The 21,230-nt window shown below is 43.7% G+C and overlaps 1 protein-coding gene across 1 annotated transcript in view; it reads right to left on the minus strand.

Moving 5' to 3' along the window:
- LOC114784195 (SH3 and multiple ankyrin repeat domains protein 1-like) overlaps positions 1–21,230 on the minus strand; it is a 39,444-nt gene that overhangs the window by 9,384 nt on the left and 8,830 nt on the right. The window contains exon 2 of the mRNA XM_028969404.1: positions 6,968–7,516. Coding sequence (XP_028825237.1) covers positions 6,968–7,465 — 498 coding nt within the window. The 5' untranslated portion in view covers positions 7,466–7,516. The remainder of the gene's footprint in view (positions 1–6,967; positions 7,517–21,230) is intronic.

Below are 21,230 nucleotides of genomic sequence, written 5' to 3' on the forward strand. Positions count from 1 at the left end.
CATTAAAATTCATCTTTTGTAATTTATTTATTTTTTTAATTCTGTCTCTCACTTTGCGCACAGCCAACCACATCACCATGGCAACCAGTTCATTAGTGGAGCAAGCTCCTGGTTGCCATGGAGACATCTCAGCAGTCCCTAGGAGACTGCACTATGGTATGGGTTGTGTGAGCGAGTGTGTTGGTACATAAATGGGTGGATTTGTCTGAAAGAGGAAGGATAATCGAATAAAGCAGATGGACATCGTGTCACCCAGACCCATAGGCAGATACACTCATACTTCCATTATATCCACTCCAAATCAGACAATCAACTCATTATCTTGTCATAATATGAAAGAGATATGAGGGCCATTATCTTAATTAACACCTGAGAATAACTCAACATGGAGTGTAATGACTGTAATTTAGGATGTATAAAAAATATTCAAGATGTATAATTATTTAGAGTTCTGTTTACATGTTTAAACATCTGGCTCCCTTGAATTAAAAAAATTGAAAAAATGTGAAGAGATTTTAGAAAATTGGTTGCACTAAGGTCTGTTGCTTGAGCTGTTTGTGAGATATTCTTTTTTGAGAGATTCTTTCACAGATTATTTTGACTAAATATGTTGCATTGTATAGTATGACTGTGTTTCCACCCGCATTGTCTAATTCAAACCGTTAAAGAGTGCCCTGTGCTGACCGATGCACATTTTATCTCCTCCCATCTCTACTGAGGTGTTTTGCAATGGCGGACAATGGAGCTAATGCAGGAAAAATGCAGGAATATCTTGTTTAGCCAATTACGTGGCTTCGCAATGCTACCCACCTCTAAGGTGCTTTTGTAATGGAGGGGAATAAAGCCAGAAAAAGAAAGACTACATAACTAACATGTTGCTTTAACTACGTTTCTTATATCTACTACAACAGCTCAGCTGAGCCAGATAGCACAGAGTAGACAATGTAATCCTGTTAATATCAAATTCGGAAAAGACCAAAAATAAATACCACCAATATTGATGGCAGCTGTTAAAAACACTGAACACCACCTAACAAATTAAGTATGTATCTTTTTTAGAATAGAAAAGTAAAAAATCCCAAGCCAGAGACTAGATTTCCTGTACATACAAACTTAACCTAACGCAACTTCAAAATTCAAGATGGCTGCTCTCTTACTGTGTAATGCTAACAAAGCTAACAAGGCTTAAAAAAGCTAGATCGCTGTTGACTCTTTTGCAATGTTATATTATGTAGCATTAGATAAAAATCCCTGTCATTGCGCAGCCATTTTGGACTCTGGCCTCAATATTGCAATTATGAACCTAAAGAGGTAATTTTTTTCCACACTGATTGACTTCAGTATAATTAAATTCACGCCTCATTTGACCAAGGAAATAGATTTTTTTTTCTCACTCATAAACACTGTGAAAAAACATAAGTGGTAATTAGCAGCACTGCAGGGTCATTCAACCACATGCACTGAAAACCATTAAGTTTATATAGATTCAGAATATCCTACATCTCTACCTGCTCCTGAGTGAATTATAAGCTTCTGCAGATAAACATGGGAAAAGCTCTTGGGGCACCATGGGAAGGGATCAAACTGACAGAAAACAATGCATCTCGGCAAATGGACTCAATTTATGTCCATTAGAGCATTTTCTTCCAATCCTAGTCCTGGAGAAGAGACTGCCACATTCATTTTTATGCAGTTAGGAAACACCTGAGCCATGGTAACGTTTGTTAAGGTCTTTGGTACATAAGGATGTCACTGTCATTCTGTTTGATTCTTGGTGTCGGTGCTCTAATGCAAGGCGGCATGGCCATTGATCACAGACCCACCAATTTTTATTTCCTGCGCTAAGTAAAGCGGTGGGTCTATATAAACCTACAATGATATACAACAGATCTGGTATATAGAGACCTTATTGTTGTGATCTTTTGTGGGAATGTGGAGGAGGACTGAATGAGAATGTAGGACACATAGCCTGTAAGATTCTTTATGGATTGTTAACATATGCAGAATCTGCTGAAAGCTGCATGCAAGATGCTTGAAGGATCTTTCTAACTGCGTTGTGGCTCAGAACGCTGCTTCCTTCCCCATGCTATTCATTAATTGCCCTTTATATGGAGGCCACATACAGAAAATTCATGTAAAGCTGGGCTCTTAACCTGAAACAGTGCTGTGCATCTTAGCCGTGTGCATGTGGCTGCATTCAAGAATCCAATCCAAACTGATTTATTCAGGAAACATACACCCATTTATGTTATTCCCCTCAGTCTTCCAATCCTGTTGAGGTGTTTCATTCACAAGGAAACATCCCAAGTCCTGGGTGTATTTATTTATTCATTCCCAGTTTGGCCATTCAGGCTTTGGAGTGTAGCCCCCTTCATCTCCTCATTCTCTTTCCCGCTCCCCCTCGGTCCTTCTCTATGGGGCAAGTGCTTGGGGATTAGAGTGATTTAATGAGATCTGCGGAGAAATAACCTTCCTCTTCTCTATCTTCTCTCTCTTTCACTCTCAATTGCATTTACTCCAAATTCTCCTCCTCTTCGTTCTTCTTCCCTGATCTTCATGTTCATCCCCCTATCTTCCCTCATCCTTTATCTGCTTCAATCCTTTACCAAACTGGGGTCCCACTTTCTCCATTAACCATCAAGATTTTCACCTCATAGGGTGTGTGTGTGCATTTCTGTCCATTCATAACTTCAAAGGGTCCCACACTGACTGCTGAATTGGTGAGGGTGCAGAGACCAGGAGGAGGATCGGTGTCTCAGGGCACTCCTCAGCCGGCCCGATCGCGCCGCCCCTAATTCACAACATTTCTGTTTTGCATGCCGCCAGCCGCTCCCTGATCTCATTAAAACACAATTAACAGGCAATTAGGGTTTATTGAGGGCAAATTAGCTGACATGTAGAACAGGCTTAATGCACTGGGATTACACAGGCACATTATCCAGCACCGTAGCAAGAATAGGGCAAAAAGAGGGAGGGCGGGGAGATGAAGAGGCCAACCGAGTGATAGTAAAAGACATCAGGTGCGTTTTAACTCATGTGCTGCTGTTCGTTGGGCAAGCGTGAATGCTTAACAAGGTGTTCTTGCTGGCTCCATTGCCCTCCATTGCCTAAAAGCACCTCTGTAGAGATGCAAGGAAACAAAATTGTGCATAGATCAGCACAGGGCACTCAACGGTTAGAATTAGACAATGTGGATGGAAAGTTTAGATGAGTGATGGGGATAATTTTCAAAGTGAAATGATGATGGGCGGAGCTAAAAATTGCTGTAGTGCAGAAGGGGCACCTGACCCGAGGTTGTATCCCAATTTGAACAGACAATCCTTGAAGAACAAGTTTCTGCATATATGGACCCCTGAAGGTACCACTCGCAGTCATGAAATCAATAAAATCGTTCTGTTGACAGGTAGTGCAATCTTAATTAAAAGCCATACAATAGACCAGACGCCCACATTAGATCCATCAAGGGTGTCCAAATCTTTACTTATTATCATTATTTTAAAAAAATGCTATTATTAAATTACCTTATTCAAACAAAAGACCTTAACATTCTCTGGCACCCAAAGGTCATTGGGCGCACACAGCAGACAATCGTGTGCTCAATAAGCAGGTCCTGATGGCTCTCCTTGGATTCCTATGGAGCAAGGGCCATCAGGACCAGTTTAAAGCAGTAGCCTACTGCCACCAGTCATGGCGGCTGCATTAATGTGGAGAAACTGTCCTTACCTTCTGTGTTGCGTTCTCCTGACAAAGTAGTCCCACACCTTAGGGTGGTTTTAGGGTGACTCCCAGTACTTTACTTTACTTTACTTTATTTAGCAGACGCTTTTATCCGACTTACAAGAGGAAGACAACAGCAATTCTCGTTCGATTTCTATTGAATATTGAATTTACAAACTAAGAGCCCTGATAAGGCTCAAACTTGTCAGTGAAGAGCACGCTCAGAGATTTTTAGGTGCTAGACGAAGAAAAATTATAATGTATTTATATATTTTTGTATTGTTTGTGCAATGTGTACGCATGTGCGTGTGTAAGTGTTAGTAAGTGCCAGTAGAACTGGCAACATCATACACACTCATATTTCATCTTGCATCGATCATTTCAGCTGTCCTCTCAGGTCTTCCCAATAAACTCCTCCACAAAAATATTGCTGACTGTGTCATCGCCAGACGCTCCTCCACTATTCGCTGGCTGCATGATAAAGTCCGAAACTCTCGATATTTTATGATTTCCTTCATTTCCGCATGTTCCGTTAAACCTACTATGTGGGTTTCAGGACCTGCATGTCATGACCTGGTCCGGAAGGGGTTACTGTGTAATGTTCCCTAATCGTGTTCGCCTGTGTCTTATTGTATAAAGCTGCCCTGTTCATGTCTGTTCGCCGTCGGGACTTTGTTATGTTACATGTTCACCAGTTACCGGATGTCTCCCCTGTCCTGTTCTTCAGCCATTAAACCCCAGTTTCGTGACGTTGTGCGATTGCATCCTTCTTCCTCGTCATCTTTTCTTATCATCTCCATTCACCTGCCTCGTCATGCCACCACGGTTGTGACATTGCAACTCTTTCCCTCAACTCTCTGTAATTCCAGATGTTCGGTCTGAACTTCTCACTACTACATAATAGAATTTGCACGACAACTTTCTATAGTACGTCGAGACAGACAGTTAATTGTTGTCATGGAAAAATGTATGAAAGTTGCCCACGAGTGCCTGACAGCCTTGAAAACAATGAATTATTACCGTTCGTTATTAAAAAGGAAATTTCTGCTCAGACAATGAACTCTGCTTCATCCTGCTGAGATACAAATGACAGGTTGATTACATGATACCTTTCCTCTGATTGGCTTTGTGTCACTTCAGCATGCAAATGTTATCTGCTTGAATTTTTTACTGTTTACTGTTAATTATTGGATGCTGATTGAGACAAAATTGCACACGTTTGACAGATACTCTCAATCAGTAATAAACCCCTCAGTGGGAGAGAGAGGTCCGCAGGTAGCAGATTCATGCAGATGCTCTGTGCCATCAGGACACACACACACACACACACACACACACACATATACACAGCTGGATAACACTGCCCACCCTCCTCTTGATTTAATTATCAGTACCATTATTCCTGAGACATTAAGTCACCGACTCAGTTCTCTCTAATGTTGGGATGGGCTGGTTGATGAGGTTTGGGGTATGGTGGGGTGATGGAGGTGCCATCAAACCAGAGAGGTCATTAATCAGCCTCATTAAAGACCTTCTCTCTAATAAACGAATGAGTAAACACATTCTGCCTTCCGTTTGACACACAAGTGGATATTTCTGTCACGATATATAAAACTCAATAATTTTGAATTCTTGACTTAAAGCACTGCTAATCCATCTGCATGTTTTTTTTTCACACGACCATGGCTATAAAAGATTTTGTATTTGTGGGACCATGTGGAATCTGGGGCAGTTAAAATCTTATCCGATAAATCAGGCAGATTTCTGTGCATTGTTGGACAATTATGATCTGGCAACACTACAAAAAGCAAACTGGAGCTGTCATTTGTTTAATGTGATTTTCTTATTACAGTAGTTAAAAAGCTATTAGTTAATTTTTTTTAACTAATTTGTCTAATTTATGCTTATGAGTAAATTGATTTCACTATAATGCTACTGACAGCAGGTTTGTTTGGTTTATTCACCTTATGGCAAGTGCACTTGTGTTGCTTTGTGAACGTGCCATATTCACGGAAGGGGATTTAAATTGGGTGGTAGTAGCCTAGTGGGTAACACACTCGCCTTTGAACCAGAAGACCCAGGTTCAAATCCCACTTACTACCATTGTGTCCCTGAGCAAGACACTTAACCCTAAGTTGCTCCAGTGAGACTGTCCCCTGAAACTACTGATTGTAAGTCGCTCTGGATAAGGGCATCTGATAAATGCCATAAATGTAAATGTAAATTGTCCAGAATTTTAACTCGGTTCATTAAAAACAGTTGTCTTCTGGGTTACAGAAACAATGACACTGAAAGCGCTGGGTGGGCAGCCATCCCAGATCCTGAAAACTAGAAAGCAGTCCTTTCTACAGTCGGGCTACATTTACTTTAAACCGGGCCCACGCTCTCACTATAATCGTTTGTGCGTGACCTTGGGAGGCTTTTGTTGACCCTCAGAACATACAATTGTGGCCTGTTCTCACTTATTTTTCATGAGGCTCGGGTCACATTTTGGCTGCTTTTGATTGTCTTTTTAGAGGCGATGGAAGTCGCCACCCTGCATCTGTGTGTGTGTGTGCGTTCCTGCTATATCAAGGATTAAAAAAAATCAGCACTAGGAGGATTTTGCAGAGCCATGCAGATCTGCGTGGGCGAAGGCGTGTGCAGAGGAGTCGGTTGGGAGTTTTTCCCCTTTGATTTCATTTCAAACAGTTGGGGAGCAGAAATCAGTGCAGTGTCAGCAGGACCTGCCCTCAATATTCAATATTCTCACCCGCTGCTGCTGCACATGACTGCATAGATCTTTTATAGAGCTTCGGACAATAGGAACATAGATCGGTTAGAGTTCCATGGACTATAGAAACCACTACTGTGAGGTTCGGAGCGCTAGACGTGGTCAGATATTTGCTCTTTACAACAAAATGTGCTGGAAACTCACTAGCAGTTTGCTGCCAGCTCTATACTGGCGCTGTGTGTGTGTGTGTGTGTGTCTGCCAGACTAAATATTTAATGTCAAGGACAATGATACAGATGAACATGGTGATGTATCTGGGCCAGCAAATCAATATGAAAGTGGCTATGAAGTGTGTGTGTGTGTGTGTGTGTGTGTGTGAGAGACCATCTGTTTGATATTGATGATAGAGATGCAGAACACTATCACTGTGGCATGAGTCTCCTTCTGTCAAGACCTCTAACTACATCATATATGTATAGTTATATACGTATATATGTGGGTGTGATCTGAGCAAGAGTGTGTGTGGCTGTGACTGACCGTTTGTTTGATGTCGGGGATGCCGATTCGAAACACCATCATGGAGATGTGTGCATCTTCAGGGGGACCAGAGGAAGAGCTTCGCTCCCTGAGCCTCCTTTGCTGCAGCTGATTGGCTGTCTGTTGGTGGGTGGGTCCAGGATTAGACGAATAGGGGTTAGGGGCGTGTCCGGGGTTGCCGGAGCGCATCTGTCTGTCTGCAGGTGCTCTTCCAGTGGCCATGGTGCCGGTTTGCCTGTGCCCATCTTCCCTGCCTCCGTGATATTGGCTGCTGCCGCGCCTGACTGACACTTCCACCTCCTCCTCTTCCTCCTCCTCTCCATCCAGCTCCCCATTCTCCTCCTCCTCTCCATCCTCATCTCGCTCATCATCCTCCTCTTCCTCCTCCTCCTCTTCCTCTTCCTCCTCATCTTCCGCCCCAGGATATAGGTGTTGACTGTTTCCCAGCATCCTTTGTTGCTCCTCGTCGCTGGAGAGGGGGCTTAGCGGCATTGTCATGGCGACAGGGAGGATGGCACCAGCGGCAATCGCATCATCCCCAGAGACACACTGAGGAGGAGAGAGAGAGGATGTTAAAATTTAACACAAATTGCACTTTGATGAGTCCTGTTTCAGCCTCAGAACCAGTCGACCCAGTTCACAGCTGTTCTCCACCACCGTGTTACCATGACAGCATTGTCATGGTAACAGACGCTTTCTCTCCTCGTTGCCAACGCGAGGCCTGTTTTCATTCACACGCTCCGCAGCCCTCCTGGCAGTGCCACTCGAGTCTCCAAATCTCTAAACGCTGCTGTAGTCAGACCCCCAGGAACGCCCTGATCTGCCTGCACGCGACCTGCCATACGCAAAAATGCATACTTCTTCAAAACTAGTACCAGGAGACAGTATTTTCTATATACGGTCCCATTGTGTATTAAATATGGGTTTGCAGTGGTATATGCTTGAGAACCATGGGGCTACACTTGTTTCAGGTCTTTGGATCAAAATAAGAATTTTTGTTTATAGAATGTTGTACTGAAACCGACTTCTCATCAGTGTTGGGCACATTAGTTTTAAAGAGTAAGTTGTAGTTACTAGTTAAACTTTAAAAAAGCAACTGAGTGAGTAACTCTGTTAGTTATAGTATTATAAAAGTAACTAGTTACCAAGGAAAGTAACTTAAAATGTTCAAATATGTGACCGGTGGGGCTGTCTCCTCCTTCATTAGCGGAGCTCACTTTAGTCTCTAGTGGGTTTACAATGAATGACACGATGGCTGGACATGGTGTGAAAGAAGGACGCATACGTACAGTGTCACGAAACAAGGGTTTAATACATGGTGGACAGGACAAGGGAAACATCACCAGACAATGAACCAACACCGAACAGACACAAACAGGGCAGATTATTACAATCATACACAGGTGAAAGCAATCAGGAAACATAATTTACATTTACATTTACAGCATTTATCAGACGCCCTTATCCAGAGCGACTTACAGTAGTTACAGGGACAGTCTCCCTGGAGCAATTTAGGGTTAAGTGTCTGGCTCAGGGACACAATGGTAGTAAGTGGGATTCGAACCCGAGTCTTCTGGTTCATAGGCGAGTGTGTTACCCACTAGGCTACTACCACCCCACACAGGGGGGGTGACACAGGATGAACATGAAACTCCGGTCCGAATAAAGAGTGGCCCCTGCCAGACCAGATCATGACGATGGAGTTAAAATTAACCTTAGCCAATCATCATAACTTATGCAAGAGAATGCCAATTCGTTAGATGTTGTGAGATGCACTGAAAAAAGTGAACACTGTCTAAACTGTCTAAAAAATGTAAGTAATCTGTCATTTAATATCGCTGTAATGTAAATATACCAATCAAATATGCTTTTACCTTTAAATTAGTATACTGACTATATAAAGTTTGCAAATGGGTCTGGAAGTGGACTCCTAACCGAAGGGTTGTGGGTTTTAATCCCAAACCACCACGGTGCCACTAAGGTTCGGTTGATCAAGGTACCGTCCCCACACACTGCTCCACAGGCTCCTGTCATGGCTGCACATTGCTCACTAGGGTGATGGCTTAAATGCAGAGGACTCGTTTTGTTGTCTCACCATGTGCTGTGCTGTGTGTCACAATGACAAAAACAATCACTCACTTCTAAGTATATGTTTTTTGTAGCAAAAATGTAGGAATGTTTTTGGGGTCAATCAGGTCAAGTCAGTTATTAAAAAAAGAAACAAGCTCTGTACATTAAATATTTGAAATTCAACCAATCAAAAGCTGAGTAGAATAACTAGAATGCAAAAACAAAAATAAACAAGAATTAAGAAATCGTGTCCATGGGTTCAGTTTTAACAGCACGGTAGCACGCTGGCAGCACTGTTGCCTTGCAACAAGGCGACCTGGGTTTGAATCCTGGCGTGGGCTGTCTCTACATCTTTGTCTGGTTCCCTCTAACGGTCTTGCAGACATGTAGATTCTGTGAAATGTTGATTGGTGCTATGCGTGTCTGCGTCTGTGCTTTCAGCTTGTATGTTCGAATGTTTAGTTGATAATATTCACTGTGTATTTTACCTCTTTAAACCACACCATAAGGCGTTTATTTTTTATCTATTTCAGGAGAACATTTTTAAACTTGGAGAACGGGATAAAGGGTGTACCTGCCTAAAACACACTTACAGGAAACACTTTCAGGGAAGATTAAAGTATTCCCTGTGTTACACCATCAGTTCCCATGAGTTCTGCACATCACCTTAAATCGACAGATTATGGTTCCCAGACCCTGAACTCAATTCGGAACAGTTACAGGTGAGAGTGAAGTTAATACTGGACTTGTGAAATACCAGGGGTCCTTTGGAGGGGCAGCATGCGGTTCGATTCAGATGGTTTATTAACAGAGAGCCATAGAGACGGTTACCAGGGTAGCTATGGTAAGCTGATGGTTTGATGTGAGAAGACCAGACGGTGAGGATGTGTTGATGTTTATTGACTGGTTTATTTAGGCTAAGACCAGACCAGACAACCCTCTCTTACTTCTGTTCAGGTTATTACATAACTGATTGACAACATGGCATCACCCCTCCTCGATCCGTTGGGTTCTCCAAAACAATATTCTGTCACAAAAAGACAAGCAAGATGTGATACGGGAAATTACGTGACTACCAAAAACAGGTTGTATGTGTAATGACTGCCATAGAGCCAACAAATGGACCGACAAAGTCATATCCCATGTCACGCATTCTCTGTAGCTCTCAACAAAATAGTTTGCATACTTGATATCTGGTTGCAGTCTGTAACAAGTCACTGAGACAAATGAAACAGTAGTAGTTACAGGGACAGTTCCCCCTGGAGACACAATGGTAGTAAGTGGGGTTCCGACCTATGACTTTGTGGTCTTCTGGTTGATAGGCTAGGCTACGACAGTTTGCCTCTCATAAGAGTGCAATCCATTTCAGTGTCATAAATATATTTATTTCCAGTCAGAGCCAGAATGTGGCATAGGCGATATAGGCAAATGCTAAGGGCGCCATCCATCCAGGGGGCGCCACAAACGAAGGAAGAAAAAAAAAAAACTAGTTGATATTAATGTCTTAATATGAAAAGATCAAACCAAAGTCTATTAAGTAGAAGTTGAAATAATAAAGAAAATAATTTGTAGGCTATTTCTCAGAGCACAGCACAGTAGCGCCTCACTATGAAACAAGCGCATCTCTGCTGGGGTCCTAGAGCCTGTCACTTACCAGTCAATCAAAAAAAGGGCTTGTCACTTACCTGTCTTCAACAATTCATATTGTTTTGTATTCCAATTTATTTGCAATTGTTTTTTTTAAATAAAAGAATGTCTGAGAAAAAGCTAGTCCATTTCTTGTGAGTATGTCTACGCAAGCAGTGGAATTTATTGCGATGCATACGGGCGCCACCTAAAATCTTGCCTGGCGTTCCAAATTTGTTATGGCCGGCGCTGATTTCCAGTCTATTTACGTTATGACTGCAGTAAAATTAAACACCTGCAGCGGCAACAGCCAATCAGTGTGTCCGTATCCGCAATCATGTCGTTTTGATGCTTGCGGGCGGGAAGTGCGGCCTCATGAAGAAGACACCATGAAGACAATGTCAGAAATGAACAACGACGAGCTTGTTCTTCATATGTTTAGTAGTTTGTGTATTTTACAGCCGTCTTCCGCTGTTTAGTTTCGTTTAGAGAAACGAGTCAGCCGAGTTGGCAGGAAGAGATGGCGAGGCGCCCAGGGGAACGCCTGCGTCTGAGTTGTGCCGTTGCTGGAAGCCCCTGTTGTACACTGAAAACATACTGCAGTGAATGACCTGGAATTTTGGTGGGACCAATCATTGTTCTTTCCATACTGCAGCGAAAAGAGGAAAAAAAAAAAAATCTGATGTTGGAACGATTGACGTGGTTACTTTCTGAACAGATGGAACATAATGACGAAAAGTGCCGGTTTTGAGCACATATCATATTTTATTAACGTAAGAGTTAAATTTTAAGTTCAATTTCATTCAGTGTAATTTTGGCCTGACATCCTATGTAAGGCAATGAAGGTGAACATGGTAAAAAAGTAGCCTATGAATATGTTAATTAAGCACAATGTGTTCATAATTCAACAGTCACAACACCAAGTACATCACTAATGCAAAAACGTGTAAATGACTTGTGTGGAACAATCATTGTGTGTGTAAAAGACACATGATGACCCTGAATGACAGCAAGTGAATGGGAAAGACAAACAAAGCTCATCATACCGGTGAGACAAGAAGAAAAGAAGAGGCTTTGGAGAAGACGTGACGGAATGAAACAAGATAAAAGAATGTGTGGGGCAATGAGGGAATTTGATCTCCTACCATGGGGAAGGAATGTAATTTGGGGAGGAGTGAGTGATACAAATGTTGATAAAATGTCTTAAGTCTGATGATGGTGTCCCAGACTGTATCGGCCCAAATATAAGACAGCAGCCCTTTTCCAAGACTAATTAAAAGTGCTTTAAGTGTCAGCTACTGGTATTGCTTTTCTTTCAAGACCCCAAAAAGACAAGACATCACCACTTTTTCAGATTTATTTTGCCAAAATGAAGTCTTACATTTAGGCCAACATGGTTTGAAATCACCGTTAATTTATTGCATAAGCGACTAATAATTTAAAATATCATCAAAATTGCAAACATTCTGGTCCTAGACCCTGTCCACAGTGATCCAAAAGGATTATTTTTAGCTGCCTCCTCAGTCACTTCATCCTGGCACCAGGTCAATGATTTTTCAGTCAGTACAAAGTCAAGCCAAATTCACATCAGCAGAACAGGGCTGATGGAGGATTGGGAATGCCGAGGTTTTTGGCGGCAAGGATCAGACTCCAGTGGCAGTTAGCACCCCCAGCAATTCATTTAAAAAAAAAAAAAAAGGACAATTTTTCAAATTCTTACATTTCTGGGACCCATCCAAAACCATCCGGACATCTTCCAGAAGTGTGGAAGCCTGTTCTGTGCAATTACAAAGTTTTAAAAATTCCCAGGCTCCAATTTCACCAGCAGTTTGCCCTGCTGCATGGCACAACGTGAACACAGCCCGCTTAACATCAGCAGATTACAAATTCTGTCACGTTTCATTGCTGCACCCCCCAACACTATTTTCTCTCACTTTACTCACAGACTCAGTCCGCCTGACTCGATTGGTGCTAAATATTTAAATAAAAGTGATGAAAAATTGATCACCGTGCCTTTTGTCTTGTGTTAAAAACACAACAAGCCTTTCAGGATGCGTGACTGCAGCAAAAAAAAAAAAAAAGAAGTGTGATGCTCACGCCACCGAAGCCTTTATTTGAGGTTAAGGGGCGTCGAGGGCAGCCATCCAATGAGCCGTCAGAAAGCTGAATTAAAATAAATGAAAGAGCAGGGAGTGAGGGGGAACTTTTACACGGTGTGTAATTAGTGAGGAATTAGACCTGATAAAGAGAAAGACAGACATGGAGATGGAGAAGGGCTGGAATGGAATAAGCAAGGGATCAAAGAAGCGAATTGGGATTTTGCTTGAGTAACTTTTATTAAATACATACGTTTAAAGTTTGGGTCTCCTGTGAATTAAAAGTGAATGCGATCGATTGCAGGATTCAGTGTTACCCATCGCAACACCAATGGGACATTTTTATAGAGCCTTGGTTCTCAAATTGGTGGAAGTCACGCTCACTAGTTCCCAGGAGTCCGAGGTTATTGTTAATATTTCATCCACAATATCATCACTTCCTGAAATAAGCCAGTACCAGTGGCCAGTACCGAATGATAAATGACAGACAGCCGAATTCCGGATTAACCAAGTCCAGGACCAGAAAAGACAGGGTTAAAAGCAAAAAAGGGGAACTCGGCGGAGACAGCGTCTTAATTAAAGACATCAGAGGCAGCAGGCTGGGGGGATTGTGATGAATTTCCATCCCCCCGGCCACCCGAATCAGACCGAGAACGATTATTCAGATGTGATCAAGATCTCTGTAACGTGCCCTCCGTTTGGCTCACGGTTCTCCTGTGCTATCTCCGCGGATCTGCAGCGTCCGCAGGGACGCCAGGTTTGTTTGGGACAAGGGCGTCTCTGAACTTGGTACCCCCAACCGAGCCCCTGCGTCAGCGCGCTCTCTCTCCTGTTGGGGGATTTCTATTGAGTCGTCAGACTGGCACTGAGGTTAAACACCTCTACATTTACTACAGTAGAGGCGGGGCGGGGTGGGAGGGGGCTTAATCCCATCAGGGAAGGAACAAAAAAACTGGAACTCGGTTCAATCAGGCTTTTTTGCCGGCGCAAGATAAGCGTGACTCATGCAGAATAGTCTTTCAAAGGCACTCGGGGCTACATTATCCTGCTGCTACAGACGATGTGGCCTGTGGGTCATGTTCATTAATGTCTTCAGGCGAAATAGAAACAACATAGGACTGGAGGCAAACTTAAAATATGGTTTTAAAAAAAGTGGAGGAGCTTGTGGGCTTGATTGACAACCCTCACACGCCCTACTTCCCGGTTCTGGACTATTTAAACCCCCGTCCTGTCAAAACGCCTCACGCCCAGGTGCAGCACGGCGTCAATGTCCTGCCTCTCTTCTCTGTTCTCTACACTCCTAACAGCCCTTATCCACCAGATGTGTCACCGGATGTCACAAAAGTGATCTGTTGTAGAGGTCACACCCAGAATCTGCATCATGCAGATTATCGTTGCTTTAATTCAAGCATTAGGACTGGTGCTAACTTTCTTTTCAGGGGTGCTGGGCAACCCTCTCCCTTTTTTTTACGTGTGCATGCGTAATGCGTACGGCCATGTCGACATAACGACATCTAATCTGTAGCACCACGGCCGCTCCCTTGCTCTCCCCCGCCCCTCTCTTATATAGGACAAAGCGTGTATATAGATAGATATTTCCAGTGTCTCGGTCCCCAGGACGATTCACTGGGAAACTTCCAAGGAACAGATCGTCCCACTTTTACGCCATTAAACTGGAGCGGCCAATTTGCCTCTCGCAAAACACTTGATCGTACACACACACACACACACACACACAGATCATGAGGAAGTGTGTAATTCTGGCCTGCGTTGTACGTGTGTGCTCTCTCTCTCTCTCTCTGTCTGACTCTCGTGTGACTCGTCACCTGAGGCCTTGGTTCTACATCTGAGCGCGCCACCCGGAACAGAGATAAAGGCTCCCGCCTTAAAGACAGCCGAGAAAACAGATGCTTCTGCTTTTCCTGTAATCATGTGGCTGAGGACTCAGGAGACAAATAATAATTGTTCTTCATAAAGAGGCCTGTCACCGCACTCCTACTGAGGGAGCGTGTCGCTCACGGGCACCAAAACTGTCAAAACTGAAATCTTCCGTGATGTGCATTAAAAAATAAATAAATACAGTAAGTGCTAACAGGTTCTTTTTGACATACGCAGAACATCTGCTGTAGAAAAATAATCCAGCATAAATGAAAGGAATTGAGAAAAGCAATTGAAAACACAAATGCAATTTGGTTTAGTGAGCAAAGTAAATAATTTAGCCCATATGGAGTTACGTACAGTACAGGCCAAAAGTTTGGACACACCTTCTCATTCAATGTGTTTTCTTTATTTTCGTGACCATTTACGTTGGTAGATTCTCACTGAAAGCATCAAAACTATGAATGAACACATGTGGAGTTAAGTACAAAAAGTGGAGCCCTGGCCTCCACAGTCACTGGACCTGAACCCAATCGAGATGGTTTGGGGTGAGCTGGACCGCAGAGTGAAGGCAAAGGGGCCGACAAGTGCTAAACACCTCTGGGAACTATTTTGAAGGGCGGCTATTTTGAAGAAACTAGAATGTAAAACACGTTTTCGGTTATTTCACCTTTTTTTGTTAAGTACATAACTCCACATGTGTTTGGCCTGAAACGTGGGAAAAATCCCAGATCCCAGATCTGCTGATTCCACGCATGGCCCATTGCCTAATGGGTTAAACAAAAATGGAATGATCGTGCCTATAAAGGTCTTTGAACAATGTTTTTTGCTTTAGCAGCACTCATGTCACCTACTACGGCAGCAAATCGAAAGCCCAAGAATCTCTGGGGAGCTCATGTCCAACTCAGTCATGTTGCGTAACTTGCACTGAAACCGTAAGGAAATGCAGGAGACGGCTGGAGAAAGTGTATTTCAGCCGCCATCAAAGACGTTAACCGAAACGATACTTTCGGAGGTTGGACTTAGGCGTCCTTGAATAAAATATAAGCTTTTACCATCCTCACTGGGATGAAAGGGCGATGAAGATTACTCGGAAAAACTGCTTGCCACCATTGTGGAGCAGCCAACAGAGGAAGGTGAAAAGCAAAGGCACCCATACATGAAGCAGCCTTCAGAGTGTAGTCCAGACAGTCTAGGTTTTCCCCTTTGTTCTCCATGGCCTAAAATATTCTCTGTAGCTTTTAGGCCCACATCAGCTGCAAAAAAAAATAAAAATTCCCCCCCTGCGAGTTCAAATTTTAAGTGTAAAAGTGACAAAAAGGTCCCCACTCTGGTGTTCTGGTTCGAACTTCATTCTTTAGCTTATAACAAGTCCATTTAAGCACTGCAAGATGTTCCACATTCTGGACATTTTTGCCATTTTACCTGGTAGTAGTAAACTAGAACCGAGGGCCTGAGAACATGGGTCACATCGGCCAATCATCATCACACCCTGAACCAGGTAACACTGGAAATTCACATGTGGAGCAAGGCTGTAATTTCACATCAAGGAATTGAATCGATGATCAGAGCGAAGCGCAACAAAAATGTGCATCAGACGTCAGGCCGCGTAACATGAAATGACGGGAACAGCGACTTCCTTTGTCAAAATGATAACGTGGAGTGACAATTGCAAAGTTTGTGGTCAGCAAATACTTCCCATCAGTCAAGAGTACCTAAGACCATGCTTCAGCTTCGTGCCCATATCGCCGCAAAATGATTGCACTTGATGCATAAATCATGAAGCTCTTATCTAAGCTCACTTGACCTCCACCTCTAAGTAAGCCCTGTAGTCAGGCCCAGCAGCCTTGAAACCACTCAGTTTTGCTCACAGGAGTTACGAAATACCCTGAACTTTCAAGTACCATAAACCTATCCACCCCTCCATCATCAAAAGCACTTAATCCCGGCCAGAGCCATGCTCCATTAAACAAATGCCTTAAATGTCTGGCTGGTTGAAGAATGTACCTCCTTTCAGAAGCACGGTGTTCTCCTGCCCCAACCATGTATGGATTCTCCATTGGAGTTTGTGGGCCAGCTTAACTCCGGTCAGTTCATGCCAGGTTTTTTGGGACTGGCAGCTTGTGTTTATTGAGGCACTGCATCATCTCGTTGTTGTTGTGAACTGCGGATCTTGTCCTAAGCCCCGGCATCAGCAGAGAGTGGCGGGTTCTTTTTGGAAAATCTACGACATGGAAAGAAGGTCCAGATGGCTCCTGGTTCAGATCTCAGGATGCTTTGCAGACAAAGTGCAATCCTACACATCAACACGGGTTAAAAAAAAAAAGCAGCACAGTTGGTCTAGCAGGTAAGTGTAAGTCAGAAGGTTGCCGGTTCAAACCATCCACACACTGCTCCCCGGGTGCCTGTCATGGCTGCCCACTGCTCACCAAGGGTGATGGTTAAAAGCTGAGGACACATTTTGTTGTCACCGTGTGCTGTGCTGTGTATCACAATCACTTGACTTTCACTTTCACAAAGGAAACAGACCTCCTGTAATCGGAAGGTTGCTGGCTCAAATCCCTGCTCACTAAGGGTGATGGTTAAATGCAGAGGGTTCATTTCATTACAAGAACCATGTGCTGTGCTTGCTGTGTGTTTCACAAAGACAATCATTTAAAAAAAAAAAAAAAAAGTGCCACAGCAGTTGGTGACATCACAGCCCACGCTGCTGATGAGCCGTTAGCTAATTTGGATGGGCCAGGCTCATGAATACTTAACGGCCAAGTTGCTGTGAGGAGGGCGGAGACTGAGCATACATGCAATCTGAAATATTAAAGGCGAGATCTGCTCCACCGCCGCGGGCGCTGACAGCCACATGACTCTCCTTCCTTTCACATCCCATCGTCGTTTTTTTTTTTCCTTTTCGGCTTTCTGGAAGAAAAGCAAAAGTGGAGGGGAGGGTCGGAAACTGAACTCAGAAGGAATAGGATGGATTTGGTCTCGGCTGTCAGTCAGAGGCCTACTGATCTTGGAGAAGCAATGAATGAGCAGGTTTTACAGGCGTGTCACATCAAGCACTCACTCTTCCTCTTCTGTGCTAATGCAAATGAGTTTGAGCAAACTAGAAAGTTCTACTGGATAATTAGCAGTAGCAAATTAATCTCTTGAAAGTCCATATTTCTGGGCCGATTGCTAAATCATTTTAGAGTCAATTTTAGCTACAGCTTTTCAGCATTCAGTAAAAAAAGAAAGATTGCTAGCATAACCTGAATAACGATACAAACTTTTGTTCCTAGATGTTTTGTCATTTAATCCTGTCCACCGAACGCTCCTCAGAAATTCTGATTATTGCTCTGCTTTGCTCTGCATTGTTTCTGAACAGTAAAAAATATGTCGCCTCCTGCTGGCTGGATGGAGCATTTTAGCCCCGCCCACCCAATCTCATTTAAGATTTTGCAGTGCTTTTTTCGTTTTTAGATCTGATACGAGGTTGGCCATTCTGATACAGAACAAAATGAAAAGGCAAACATGAGTATTTGTACCAACTGCTGTTAAAATACAGCCCTATAAAGGTGCTTTACTGCATTCCAAATGTCACAAATCAGCTCGTTATTCATTTGGAAGTCAAATGAAGACCCGATGGCGTTTGGAAGCCCGGAGACAGCTTGTTTTAATCGCAGCTTAACGCATGACATTTGGACTATGGTTTTGATGCCGCTGAGTACCTCATCCTGTAATGTTTTATGAGGCGTCATTACGATATGTGATGATTAGCGCTACAGAAGATTTACTGTGTCTCCCCCCCAGTCTGTACAACAGTACAGTGCAATGAATTAAATGCGCTTTCTGCAGTGTGTGACGTTCACCGACTCGTGTCTCTTTTTCTCTGTTCGATTTTGGTGGATTTCTCCTTTTTAGGGAGCGTGTTTTTCTGATTCAGGAATCTTTTATTGCTGTGTTAAAATGTACTGTGAACAAAGGAAGTCTGGGAACGTGGTGCTAAAATATTAAACGCTGTTCCTGCTGTGTACGAGTTCAAAATGGAGGGGAAAGCAGAAAACAGTCTTTAACACATTCTTACAGTTTTTATTAAAATATTTACCATACAAAATCTAGTAAAATGTACGTGTAGGAAACGAGAATGGAACTGCGAGAACCCATCTGTCAGCGTTCACAGTGGGAACATGAAATCTGTGATGCTCCGGTTCTGGTTCGGTTACCTTCGTGAAGTTGTGGATTAACTCTCCCGCTGGGGACGCTATTAATGACTGTCTCTGTGCTGAGAGATGCGCTATCCTAACCTAACGTTTCAAGATGCCCACATGCCACACAGTAAGAAAGAACACCAACCAAGGTGTTCCGATAAAAAGAACCAGTGTACAAAATCAACCCTTTGTTTTTATTTGCACAATTGTAGAGCATGCTGGGACACCCCAAACGTCACTCTCATACTGGCATCATTTTTTTGCCATATCACCAAGCCCTAGACAACGTTGTATTTGGCAATTGAATTGTGGGTCCTCCTTCTCTCTAGAAAGTAAATTCAGGTTGGTGGAAATGTTGTTTGTGACACAAGGCCTATAACTGACCGACCCTAAATGGCACAGAACTCTCCGGTGTGTCGGTCCATAGCTTTACAGTTATTGAAGTCATAATAAACAGTTCTGCTTCAGGAATATGAGTAACCCTCAGAATTGGCACAACTAGGGCAGCGCAAAACCCTTCAGAAACAGCCCATCATGCGTTAATCAGGTTTTACACCAGCCATTTGCCACCATATTCCTCCTCAGCATTCAGGATCAGGATCTCTTCCCATCAAGTTGGGTTTATTTTTTCCTTGAAGGACCGAAGCACTGCTCTGACAGCCAAGGGAAACCGGAGATCACTGGTCCCTCGTCGCCGGCTTTTGACGGGCCGTGCTGATCTTGATGCTGGTTCCTGATTCCACACCCTGTGGCAGGAGCTCTCCGGTGAGCTGGCAAACCGGGGATTAACATGAAAGAAGGAAAGACTCCCTCCTGGCCCTTATCTTAAAGGTCCGTCACGTGTGACTGTACAAGATGCAGCAGCATTTGCTCCGATGGGTCTGACAACATCTGTGCTTCCCATTCAAGAAGAAGCCACCCCCAAAATTCCGCCTCCTGCCAACACTAATAAAACATCCACCGTAGGCTAGATCACACGACATCATTAAATTAAGGGAGCTGGAATACAGTACGACTCAGAGACTTTGATATCATAACTGGTGGCATCGGGTGACGCTGTCCGGTGGCCGGGAACCCGCGCTCTCGATAAGCAATGAGGCAAATGCCTGGAAGCCAGAGATGAAATCAGAGTTAATGCATTCACACTGTCGGACAGAGAGGGAGAGAGAGAGAGAGAGAGAGAGAGAGAGGGAGAGAGAGCGCACTGATATTTCTTACCACCCTAATCTTATATTTGTAGGCCGATCAATATGGCCCCACATCAAACGTTTCTACTTTCCCCTTCTTGTTTAGTATTCATGATTACCCTTCTTTTCTTTCCTTCCCTCTCTCTGCCCTCCTGCCTAATCCCTCTCTCTTCAGCACCTTCTTGCACGTCCTTCACCTTTTAATTGTGTTTGCACTGTAAATTATTCAGCGTACCCTAAAGAGGAGGGGAGGATGTTCGCTGGGAACTTGTTTGCGCTGCAACAAAAAAAGGGAAGATAAAAATCCGAATTTAATCCACTGTCAGACTAATTAAATACCCAGCAGTGCGAGTTTCTTGATAATATATGGACTTGAGCTGGTTTTAAACCAGGCAAAGCGCCGAAAAGTCACAAAACGTCGAAGAATTTTGTTTAACGGAGCACACGGGCAGGCTGATGAAAGGAAATAAGGTCAGCGATAAGAAGTCTGAGCTTCTATTTTAAATATGTAGCACACCTCAGCCAGAGCCACACTACCTTCACTCTCTGTGAATAAGAAAACACGAATACGGAGTGAAAACACAGACGTTGAGGAAATCACGACACATGCGTCAGGTGAGCCACAAAACATCCCTTTGGCCATGAATCCGGCCATGAATCGGCACGTGTTCAGTGTGAAATATTATGGACCTCTACTCTTCCCTTCAAAGAGCCGGTTGCATGAGGAAGGGAGTCGGAGCGCTGGCTGCCGTTTCACACCAATATTCACTCCAGCGTTCCGGAAATGTTGCCTAAACCCCGCCACAGGGGACACACGTGACAGCCCGGGTGAACGGGGAGAGTTGCGTCAGGAAGGTTGTATGCCGATTGATCCTCTGTGGCGAGCCCTAACCGAAATGAGAGGAAAATGATTCCCGATGCTTTTCCTAATTTTCCACAGTAATATGTAATCCAGGCTGCTATATGTGAACAAAGTACTAATTACAAGTGGCCCTTACTTACAGTTATTCTTGTGAACAGTTATTCTTGTGAATTCTTGGGGCAGTGGTGGCCTAGCGGTTAAGGAAGCGGCCCCGTAATCAGAAGGTTGCCGGTTCGAATCCCGAGCCGCCAAGGTGCCACTGAGGTGTCACTGAGCAAAGCACCGTCCCCACACACTGCTCCCCGGGCGCTTGTCATGGCTGCCCACTGCTCACTCAGGGTGATGGGTTAAATGCAG

Source organism: Denticeps clupeoides, unplaced genomic scaffold (assembly GCF_900700375.1).
Source record: "Denticeps clupeoides unplaced genomic scaffold, fDenClu1.1, whole genome shotgun sequence".
Classification (NCBI taxonomy): domain Eukaryota; kingdom Metazoa; phylum Chordata; class Actinopteri; order Clupeiformes; family Denticipitidae; genus Denticeps; species Denticeps clupeoides.